The 12599-nt window shown below is 41.2% G+C and overlaps 1 protein-coding gene across 1 annotated transcript; it reads right to left on the reverse strand.

The window, feature by feature from the left end:
• Window positions 1-374: 374 nt before the first annotated feature.
• LOC146492843 (Na(+)/H(+) exchanger beta-like) lies at window positions 375-9555 on the reverse strand. The gene is made up of 5 exons (XM_085149424.1): window positions 9545-9555; window positions 9293-9314; window positions 8925-9033; window positions 1156-1616; window positions 375-761 (listed from the first exon to the last, which is right to left on the reverse strand). The coding sequence occupies exons 1-5, from the start codon at window positions 9553-9555 to the stop codon at window positions 507-509; spliced, it is 858 nt and encodes a 285-aa protein (XP_085005550.1). The 3' UTR covers window positions 375-506.
• Between the last annotated feature and the right edge of the window lie 3044 nt (window positions 9556-12599).

Genomic DNA, 12599 nt, shown 5'->3' on the forward strand with positions numbered 1-12599 from the left:
ATTGATTTGATGAGAACAACAGTTATCATCAGTGGGTTATTTCAACTGTAACCCACAGTTGAAATAATTCGACTTAAATCCAGGGGAACTGTTATATTATCCTTCTTTATACACAGTCTAAGGTTAACACCACTTCCCAGCAGCCCCTGGTTTGTGGGTAAATTCACAGTTATTAGTGCAAATATGTGACTATGCTGTTAATGGCTGGTATGTTTTGTAATAAATAAAAATGACATTTTTACCTAACTGCTAACTGATATTCGTTAAATAAATATAAAAAATTAGTTTGATAATTAATGTTTTATCAAGTTTACAATATGACAAAGGGGAGAGATTTTAATTAAGATACATTTAATTTAGTTACATTTTTAATAAATTTGCAAAAATGTTTTCACTTTCTCATTAGGAAATATTAACACTAGTGTATTATATCTGATACAGAGTTTTTGTGAGTTTGAGACTCAAACCTTTTTATCATAAAGCTCAGAGACCGAGGGCTCGTCTACTTACGACATGATCCCTGACAGGTGAAAGATCTCCGCTGAGAGGTAAGCCATGTAGCTGTAGAGGAAGACGAACAGCGGCTCGATGACGCGCGAGTATGAGGTGAAGCGGGACGTAAAAGCTCCCACGATGCCGTAGATGACGCCCACCATGACACCTCCCAGGGAAACCACGAAGAAAGAGATGACACCGAGGACGGCGCCGGTCACGGTAATCGCCTGCTCGTGAGCAAATTCCTTAAACAGGTGATACAGGACCTGGAGCAGAAACAGGGTGTTTGTGTTTGCTTTTGTTCATGATTGTTTCATGGACCTAAAAAATTAATTTTATCTTGATAATTTCATTATTTAATGGGTTTATTACCTGATCAGGAGAAAATTTATAGTTCAGAAACTTTCTCAAGTGAAAATTTATACATGAAAAAAATTCCTTTCCTCCTAAATTGAGAGATTTCCTGCTTAGTCTTTATTTTTCTTTCACTACTTTTCTGTATCTATTGACTATTTTAGTGTTAACTGGATATAACAACACCTCAAAGTTTGTTTGTTTTTATTAAATTTTAACATTTTATAGAAAAGTAATTAATTCACATTAAAAAGAATGAGTTTAATTATAATATATTTACTATTTGAGAATGCGAACGTTGCTCACCACAGTGACGGCATCATTGAGGAGCGACTCCCCGAACACGAGGATGTGCAGCAGCTCATTAATGTGGATCTCCTCGAACACGGCCAGGACGGACACGGGGTCCACGGCCGAGATGATGGAGCCAAACAGTAGGCAGGACAGCAGGTCCACGTGTGCCAGCTTGGCCGCATCAATCTGACAGACAGCGTACATCATCCCACCGATGAAAAAGACGTTCCACAGTGTCCCCACCACTGCAAACATCAGGATGGTGCCAATGTTCTCGGTGAAGGGGCGCATGGGCAGGAAGTAGCCCGCATCCAGGATGATAGGAGGCAGCAGGTACAGGAAGAACAGATTGGAGTCAAGGACGGGGGGTTGTTCTCCAGTCGCTTTGATGATGCCACCCACCAGAAGGCCAACAAAGATTAGCAGACAACTCTCCGGCACGATGTGAGACACAGTGGGGATGATGTGAAATCCTGCAGACACACCATAATCAAATTTAATACAATCATTAAGAAAAAATACCAAAGACTCCCTGGACTGAACGTTTGAAATGTGGAGTTGTCCACTCTTGTTTGTTGTTAAAATGTGATTTTTGACACTAATAAATTAAATTGACACTAATAAATTACTTTTTAATATGTCGAATGTTCTTAATACTGAAAATAATTAGCAGTCAATGCCTGCATGAAGTCTAGAGCCCATGGACATCACTTTCAGTTGATGCTTTCCCTTGGGATAAATAAAGTATTATCAATCAATCAAGGCTTGTTTCTGTCTTCAGTTTTGTATTTAAGCCATCTCAAAAGCAACTTCCTGAGTTGGTCGGTGCATTCATTAATTTTAACAATGTACCACAATGTTGACATGTCCATTTCTAAGATGTTTGCTATCTCTCTGACATCTGTCTGGACTTCACATTAAGAGATCCTCACATTAAGAGATCCAAATTTAAATTTAACACTTGGGATCAACTCCAGAACTTTGATCTACTTACACACGTGGACAAAACTGTTGGTACTCTCACAATGGTCACAGAAATAACTTTAACCTGACAAAAGTAACAAAAATTCTATGAATGCTAACCAGTGAAAGTCAGAAATTGCTTTTCAACCATGCTTCAACTGAATTATTTAAAAAAATAAATGCATGAAACAGGCCTGGACGAAAGTGATGGACCCACAACTTGAGATTTTGTTGCACAACCTTTTGAGGCAATCACCGCAATCAAACGATTCCTGTAACTGTTAATGAGACTTCTGCAGGATTTATGGCCCACTCCTCATGAGCAAACTGCTCCAGTTGTTTCTGGTTTGAAGGGCGCCTTTTCCAGACTGCATGCTTCCTTCCAAAGATGCTCAATAGGATTGAGGTCAGGGCTCATAGAACGCCACTTTAAAATAGTCCAATGTTTTCCTCTTAGCCATTCTTGGGTGTTTGTAGCTGTGTGTTTTGGCTCATTGTCCTGTTGTAAGACCCATGACCTGCTTTCTGACACTGGCCAGCACATTTCTCTCTATAATCGCTTGACGGTGTTGAGATTTCATTGTACCCTGCACAGAATTAAGACACCCTGTGCCAGATGCAGCAAAGCAGCCCCAGAACATGACCGAGCCTCCTCCATGTTTTACAGCAGGGACAGCGTTCTTTTCTTGATAAGCTTCATTTTTCCGTCTGTGAACACAGAGCTGATGAGCCTTCAGTTTTTGTCTGTCCACAGGACAGTTGTTTGAGCCAAAGTGGACTGCATGGGGCTATTACCATGTATAATAGCCAAATAGTGAACACACCGTGGATTAACATGTCCCTTTGGTCACATTATTTTCAGTCTTTTCTTGGGGTACCATCATTTTAGTGTAGGCCTGTAATATCTGACTTTCACTGGTTAACATTCATAGAATTTTTATTTAATTTTACTTTAAACTGTCAGATTAAAGTTATTTGTGTGACCATTGTGAGTTTTCCCTTTCATTGACCGAAGGGTACCAACAATTTTGTACACATGTGTAATTTGGCATAAAATAATAAAGGAACAGGCTTCAACAGGTTATAAAACTGGTTTAAATTCTGAGCCTTTGAAATAGAGGACTGAGTATGTTAAACACCTTGAATTAAAGTTGAAATTTTTCATTTATTGTTTGATTTAAAATCCACTGTGGATAACTATCATCTAACTCTCACCATCAGAGAGTCTCTCAGTCTTGTTCTCTAAAACCTAAAGAATTATGGATTTGATCAACTGGTCCCTAAAAAACATGACACCCTATTCTAAACGAGAAGCCCGATTGTCCTGCAGAGACGTTTGCTGCCGGATACTCGAAGGTCATTCGCAACTGTTGATGGACGGCATTGAACGAGATTTCAATCAATGATATCAATGATAACAGAGTTCTGGCTGACTGGACCTGGCTTATCGAAGAACAAAGAAAGTGGTTACAGCTGTTCAAAATCCCACAAGGCTGGCCGACATGATTGACGACAGGCAAGCCGTGAGTACTCAGACTGTGTTTATTGAATGAATATTGATAAGAATGGGAATTGAGAGACCTGATGACCAGTGACGGACATTTAGACCAACTGCGAAATTGGAAATGCAGTTGTTCGTTTGAACCCAAACAACCATCTCCTTCATGCGACTACTCAAAGCCAAGACTGGCCAGACAATTCTCCTTGATAAGAGGACTGTGCTTTGACTATCTGCTCCCATCCTTGAAGGTCACGTGCATCAGCTGGAGGACTGTTGACTTTTGATTAACCGGGCGAAAGAACACTCTCTCTCTCTCTCAAGTTGAACACAGGATACACACACACACACGCAAATCTCATGTACACTGACACAGACACACACTCAGCACCCTCCTTTTAATTTTTTGTGCATGAAAACATGTAAATCACATTTTAGCTAAAAGCTTAAGAGCAGACATGCACTCGTCTCCATGTGTTGCACCTTTTAAACATGTCAGGTGAACACATTTGAAAGCACAGTTTCCTGAAGAACAAATGTATAGCTTCATGCACCGGCCTCCACTTATAGGGTTTCATAATGGTTGACAAATATATGAATAAACCATTTATCAAAACATTATATATGGCTCATACATGCTGGCTTAGAAGAAACTTGGATAGACAGCACCTTGGAGAGCCTGAGAGATCAAACTGAACCGATTACCAATCTGAATTAACAATTTGACTTTCTCCCTGAAGGATCATGGGAGAAAGTATTATTAGGATTAAATGGGTGCACTCACTGGCCACTTTATTAGATTCAGCTTCTCAATAATACAATCGGCCCACTGATTCATTCAGCCAATCACATGGTAGCAACTCAATGTATTTATGCATGTGGAGATGGCTAAATACACTGAAGCATTGGAAAGGGGAGGAAAGGAGGTTTAAGTGATCTCCAGGGTTTACAGAGAACGGACAGAAAAAGAGAAAATATCCAGTGAGCGGCAGTTCTCTGGTTAAAAATGCCGTCATGATGTCAGAGTTCAGAGTCACTCGAGCTTAGAAATGTCTCTGTGAGAACATGATAGTAAAGGATATTCCCACTGCACACAATTATACACAGAGTGCTTCAGTTATTTTAGGACAAAGCTGGACAGAACATCTATTTCCTGTTTCCAAAGCAAACGCTGGATTCAGACCTATGAAAGGGATCTCTGTGGAGATTTCTGGTACTCAAACTCTTCAAATAGCCTTCAGGTTTGACACAGCTGGACCCCTCCTACTTTGGACTCCCTATTTTACTAATTATATCATTCATATGTCAGTTCAGCTCTAAATTGCTGCAAGTTTTAATGCGGGAGACTATGTTGAATTTTATTGGAGAATTAAGTTATTTAATATTATTATTATTATTATTATTATTATGGGGATATTTTAGACATTTTTAAAAGACAGATATTCCGCTGTTGCAGCTAATGGTCCAGATGCAGATAACTAAGAAGAAAACAAAACAAAATAATAATCCCGGTGGAGGATTTTCTCACAATCTGGCAACCCAGTGACTCTGTTGTTACCATTTTAGTATATTTTGTTAGCTTTTTAAAGCATAAATAAACCAATTTAATACCATAAAATGTGTATCAGTTTCTGTTTGTGTCTGCTTTTGATTTATAAAACCTGTAAGTTATCTACTTTAAGATTTTTAAAAAACAAAGCTGAACACAAGCAGTGAGTGTACAAATTGTTCTTCTGCTCGGTGACGCTGCAGGCCTCCCTACAACTACTGTAGCTCTTTCTTAGGACATTTTCAACACAGAAAAAGATCCATTCTGACTCTTTTGTTGCTATATTATCCACCATGTTAAATGTCTAAAACATGTGGTGTTTTGCGGCGACTCTGATTGGCTTTCTCAGTCTCTCCTGTGGGTTTCCATTGGCTGAGCGGGGACAGCGAGGTTCTTTAGCGTCTTATCTGTTTGTCCAGCTGTTGTGACCGAGGGCCTGTCCGTCTTCCTGTCCTAATGCACTGCTTGATAACAAAGATCTCAGTGTGCAGAGTCAGGGAGGGGATGTGGGGGCGAGGGAGGCTTCAAGCAAAACCAGTGACTACATAAACGTTCTTTACAGCAGCCTGGACCGCGGTCACATGTCGGGGAGACTGAATGTCAAAGCTTCTTTCAGCTCATTTGAATGTTTTGTTATTTCTGGCGATGAATTTCAAAAGTAACAACTGTCAGGTTCCTGAAATTTCTGCTTGCTACAAAGTGCTGGCTACAAACAACAAAAACTCCAAAGACAAATACACAGTTGCTAACAGTTTAGATAAGCAATGAGTCATTTAATAGCTTTTAGTAGCTTCACATATGAGCATTTTTACATTTGTTTAAGCTTCTGTAACAGCAAACTCAACAGTTTTTAGGTTTTCACTGTTACAAAGAATATAACAAACATTTTATTATGTTTAACTTGTAAAGAATTAGCATTTAAATATTACAAAATTCAATTCAAAGATTCAGTGATTAAATAAAATAATGTTAAATGCAAAGCATTTTTAAGCTTTATTTGGTGCAACTACCAGACAGTAAAGCTGACTTGTGTTTTTCTGCATTATTCCATCATATATGTACACTGACCCTGTGGTGGATGCTCATATTAAGGTTCAAGTGATGAGGTCAGCCAAACCCACCTGGTGTCCAAACCCTTCCTCAGAGAGAGAGAAATCAGAAGAAGCTGGTTTAAACTGAGCATGAAGGGAGACACGGCGTGTTTTGACCCGTGAATCATGCAAAGCTACTCTAGAGTCCAATAATAAAATTATATAGAAGATGATGAGTAGAATATGTCCGAAAGCAGCTGTCGTTTATACTGAAACAGTTTTTCGCTTTGCAGTTGTTTATGATGGATTAACACGAGCTTACTGCGTGTTTTCTGTGTTTTCCATCAATACGTGAGCTTTCCGACAAGGAATAACAACATCCTGGACCACGTCTACAGCAATGTAAGGGGCGCATACAAGGCAATGCCTCGCCCACATTTTGGACAGTCCGACCACATTTCTGTGTTTCTCTATCCAGCATACAGGCAGCTCCTCAAACGAGCCCCGTGAGTAAGTAAAATTACTAAAGTTTGGAGTGAAGAGATGAATTCGGCGCTTCAGGACTGCTTTGGTGCTACAAACTGGGGTGTGTTTAAGACTGCTCCCATGAGAGAGGACAGTTCTGTGGATTTAGAGGAATATGCATCAGTGGTCACCAGCTACATCAGCACATGCATCGACAATATTGTCCCCACCAAGTGCTATAAAACATATCCAAATCAGAAGCCATGGTTGAACTGTGAGGTACGTTCCATGCTACATGCACGCTCCATTGCATTTACCTCTGGTGACGCAGAGGGCTACAAAAAGGCCAGATGTGACCTACTATTGACCCGAGGATGAGGAGAGACCTGCACGCCCCACTATACATCAACGGGATTCAGGTGGAGAGGGTGAAGAAGACCATCAAATTCATCGGCATCCACATTAGTGAGGATCTCACCTGGACCCATAACACACGGCAGATCATGAAGAAGGCTCAACGACGACTCTTTTTCCTAAGGAAGCTGAGAAAATTTGGATTAACCTCCAAACTTCTCAGCAAGTTTTACATATGCACAGTGGAGAGTATCCTGACAAACACCACATCACAGTGTGGTGTGGAAACTACACCACTCAGGACAGGAAGGCTCTCCAGCACAACTCATCTGTGGAGTACCCCTCCCACCACTACAGGACATTTACAGCACTCGGGTCAGGAAAAGGACACACAACATCATCAAGGACAAACTTCTTGAATCACTTTCAACACAAAGAAAATAAACAGATAAAAAGAAAGTAAATAAATGACTGAAACTTTAAAGAATGTGAAGACAGTGGAACCCTAAAAGGTGATGCTCGTCTTCATTGGTGCAGACCTGCAGCTCTGAGGCTTCAATAGAACTTCCATAAATAAACAACAAAATAAACTTTGACTTTAAATCATTTCTGAAAGCTGCCTGAGAAGTCAGCTTAGAAGGACGTACTTATTCATGTTGCGTTGCTTCATTAGAGCGACACTCACCAAGTTTCATGAACAGGGCCAGGAGGATCCACAGAGAGATCTCAAAGGGCGTCCTAACATGTTCATAGTTGAAGGAGAGGACGGGGAAAGTCTTTTTATGAGCCGTGGAGTTTGCCTGGCTATGGGAATCCTCTTGTATCGTTCCGGATGATTTTTCTGAAACAACATCATGACTCGCGAAGCCACGAGAGAAGAAAACGAGGAATAAAAGGCACAATAACCCCGTCAGTCGCAGAGTGGAGCTCCTCCGGAGTGGAGCCATTTTCAGCTGGTCTGAATGATGGACTGCCGCGGCTGCTGTTGCTGCTGCTCAGATCCGAGGAAGATGAGGGTGAGGATAGGATGGGAAGAGAGCTTGGGGCGCACGTTTACGCACAAACTCTCCAGGCATGTTAAAATCACGCATAACGCTGTCTTCTTGCCATCAGCTGGAGGTTTTACAGGTGGTTTAAACCCACCTGAATCTTCAGTTGATCTCGATTTTCTTTCCTCCTCTTTAGCGTAACTCTAAGAAGTTAGATTCATCAGATGGATTTCTATCTTGAGCACACCCGCTCCTCTCTTCCTTTACGGGCTGCTCGAAGCGAAGTGCCACCTGCTGGAGTGGAAGACCAAAACCGGCCACCAGAAAGAGTACAATGCTACATTGCACTTCTGACTTTTTGTTCTGTAGTTTTACTTCTTAGATTAGGTTCCAAATTAAATAAGGTATACAATTTTAATAATAGGTAAATCAGGGGTGTTACACATGCAGTACAGGGCTCAGAAGCAGCCCATCAGAGGGTCTTTTAGCTGTTCCCTACTTGTAAAACGAAAGTAAAGGCTTTGTTTTTTTGAGATTCAGTTTGTGTGTCAGCAGTGTTCATTTATATTCTTTGAATAAATTTAACAACCTGTAAACTAAACATTGCATAGGTATAGGATCAAAATGAATCCCGCGTGTTTCCTTGTTGCTAAAACTTGTATTCTACCATCAGCAGAGGAACACAGTACTGCCCACAAGTTTTGGCACACTCCTGATTTCTTTACACCTTGCTAGGAAAAACAAAGAAATGGCTGTAAACACTGTATTCAAGGTAAAACAGTTTGTACAACAAAAATTAAAATTAAATTGTTAGGGTTATTAATTTCAACATAAATTAAATCAGAATTAAACTGGCTCACACAGCTGTGTCTCCATCTGTCCCCAGCACAGAGGAATGAGTAAAAACCAACATCCAAACTCATTAGTCAGACCATTTATTTCCAAACACAGCCTGTTCCCACTGTGCCAGCTTTCCTCTTCTGGCGGACGGAAGCAGCTGCCTGCAGGCTGTTTGCTGTTAATCAGTCTCAGAGCTGTTAGCTGCAGAGAGACGAAGACAAATGGATTTATTAAGTACGGGTTCCAGAGAAAAGGATTTGTTTTGGGCACTTGATCAGAAGGCTAAAGAATTAATCCACATACAAATATGAACACTCTCTTTCCATGTTTAGGTTAAACTTTAAATGAATGCAGTTTGAATTAACAGGCTGTCCACTAAGCAAAAGACTTAATGTGCTAGAAAGTTTATTCTGTTCATCTGGACCAGGTAAACATTTTTTCCCAGGTGTCATCCACATACCTGAACCACTGGCCAGGTGCTGCTCCAGGATCAAACCTCTCTTCATGCATTGCTGGTCCTTGTATATGAAATATGGAGATTGAAGACAGTGCCCCCCACACACACACACACACACACACAAAACATATTAAGGATTGTACAGTAACATAAAACTGTTGTCGGAACCATACTGAATTTCACCACACCCACACACAGAGAGTATGCACACGCACGCACAAAGAGAGAGAGTATACACGGTATGCCAACGGCTACCAAACAGCCATCATAATTCGTCATACAATGAGAACAGGACAAATCAACAATTGACAATGACTAATTAATATTAAAATCTGTAACATAATGTATTGTTTGGAGTTTAGTCTGTTACTGTTACTATTTTTACCATTTCTTCTTGGAGCAACCACATAATTTCCTTAGGGATTAATAAAGTATTCTGATTGTTTCAGGATGACCTGCCTTTATCCAATCACACATCTGCTTACATGTATCTTTCGATCTTTTTTTTTCTAAACTGAGGATCTGATGGCTTTGAACTTTTCTTGTCCATCTTGGTTTTAATTTTGCACTCCAGTATGAACACCCATCCGCCAACTCGACGTATTAGACCTATACGCTTAGTTCACGGATTTACTTTGTTTAGGGTTTATTTCTGGGATTTCACACAACCCAGGATTCAAATCATGAATCCATAATGGGTTTGGATTTACAACATTATGAAATGTGCTCTATTTGGAAGCAGCCGCCCCCTCCCCTTTCGACGGTTGTGTGTGAGACTTTAAATCATCAAACTGTAAATTATAAATTTTCAATTGTTATTGATCCCTTTACCCCGAGTCCAAAAGTGTATGTTTATTTTCTTGCTCTTCTTATATCTACTGTATGTAGCGGAGATGACAAGAAAGTTTACTTTGACTTCAGCAGCGAGCAGGCGCACCGAGGGCTCTCACGCTCACTTCTCGCATATAGAATTTCGAAAAAACATCGGTGCAAATTTTCGGTGCAAAGACTTTAGAAGTCACTTGGATGAGTGACGAAACGTTTCTCCCACAAGCAGCAGGCGCACCTCGCAAACGGAGGGCTCCCTTACTCCCAGCAAATGGGCGATAGAAAACCGATCGGTGCCTATGCCATTCCCACTATGCGCTGGCATGACGTCGGGGCAGCACGAGTACGAGCATTTTTTGTTTGTTTTTTTTTTTGTCGATGCCCGTGATGCCGCCCCCCACCACGCGGTGCGGCCCCGGGTAACCGCCGGGTAACTGCCCGTGTCGCCCCTATCAAAAACCGCTACTGGTGCCAAGAGCAGATCTAGTTGGTGAAGGGTTGTGTTGTTGGGAAGGCTAGCAGTAGGGTCATCCTGTCATTTCTTACAAACCACCTCCACTGTTTCAGTAAATGAAACATCAGACCATTGTTTCATCTTACCTTCCACAAAATCTAAAGTGTTTTGAACGTGTTTGGAGTAACAGCAAGCTGACCACTGAAACCAGAAACTGAAGTTGTGTGTTGATCATGTTGACAATGGGCCTTAAAGTTACCCCTTTAGTTTGTGGATTTGTGGAAAGCCATAGCTGTAGTTTCCCTGGGTATAATCTGTTGGTCCAGTCAGTAGCGGCGTCCTGCTCCATCTGCTTCAGATCGTGTCACCCTTTTCCTGCAGCCACCACCTGGACCTTATTTTACACATCAATTGCGTTTGTTTGTCTGCATCTGAAGCTGAAACTCGGGTAGTTCCTGTAGTCTGCCATCTCCAGTGACATTTGCTCGTACTCACGTATCAGTTTTTGGCAGTTCTTACACAGGTGAGGCAAAATATCATCATACATTCCCAACAATCCAGGTAGGGTGGCCGACCTCAGGCGTGCCTTTTTCCACACCACAACAGGTGTAAACAATTGGCAATTAAGCTGCGGCAACACCCAGAGACTTGCACTGGCACTGCAAGGCGCGTAGTTTCAGAGAGATGTAGCACAGGGAAATTGTTAGTATGCACATCTTACGTACACCTTTCAGGACCTGGATTATTAATTATGACTATTAATATAAGTGATTACATTTCCCACCTATTTTAGGATCAATAAAGTTAAACTAACTCAAAATAAGAAGATGAGAGAATCAACGATGAGTAAAGGAGGACAAGAGCGAGGTAAAGTCAGTGAGGGAACAGGTAAATAAACAGGAATGAAGGCTACACATATCATCCTAATTATTTCAGATTCTGCGGGTCTGCAGACTCCGACGTTTGCCCTGCTCACAAACAAACATAAGATTTATGACCACAATTAATATAAAGAGATTATGGTCTCAGTTTGCTCTTCAGTTATCGTATTGAGTACAGCATGTGGTTCATTCTGTAATTTGTGGTCCCATTAGAGTCAATCAGAAGGAAACAACAGGGCACAGCTGCTCTGTGATTTACACCACAAGAGTTGTGTTTTCTCTTCCTCACAAACAAACAGCCTCGGTGGCTAAAGATCGACTTTTATTTACACTCTGTGCTCACAAATGAAAGTCAAACAATAACATTATGAACACCAGAGATGTTGAAATGTCAATTCTAAGATGAACATGATCACCATGTAGTTAACAGGCACTAACTAAATTTCCTAGAAGCTCTTTCAATATAATCGCGATCTATATTAGAAGCATCAATTTTATGGTTTTGTATGCCTTTATGTTCAGGAATGAGACACAGAAAAGGACAGGGTGTTATTCGGTGTCCATCTGGAGGCAGATGTGCTGATATGATACAGAAACAAGTCCCATGCAGTGACCCACAGGAGGGCTCGGTCATCTAGATCAGCAGTGATATTGTAAGTCCCCTATTTATTACTGGGTATCATCCTTTACAGCTCTGAGTCACTCCCAGGCCTGATTGGAAAGAACCGATTCAAAGCGTGACCCAAAGCGAGAACCAGAAAAGGGAGTCTGTTCATCCCAACATCCCGGACCAATGGACAAACTCATGTGAGACCGAAGAATCAGTCGATTTGAAAATAAACTCATGTCACGATTCATGTCTTGCAGTAAAATCACTTCCACTGCTGGAGCTTCAGTCACATTAATCACCCCATACAGACTGTGCAGTCGCCTGACAGCATCCGTTTCCCCTCAGACCGTTTCCACATGGATGAAGCCTGAGAACCAGAGAGCGCTTTGAAAACATTCTGACTGATGTGTCCGTCCTGCTTTTACAGGACAGAATGGTGCGATCCTGTTGTGCTTTAAAGGCTTGTTGTCCTTGAGCCGAGAAGCACCCGAATGGACTGCAGTCTGCTGTTTGAAAACATTAGTCTGCACACAGAGC

This window comes from Neolamprologus multifasciatus, chromosome 22, assembly GCF_963576455.1.
Source record: "Neolamprologus multifasciatus chromosome 22, fNeoMul1.2, whole genome shotgun sequence".
NCBI classification, from domain to species: Eukaryota; Metazoa; Chordata; class Actinopteri; order Cichliformes; family Cichlidae; genus Neolamprologus; species Neolamprologus multifasciatus.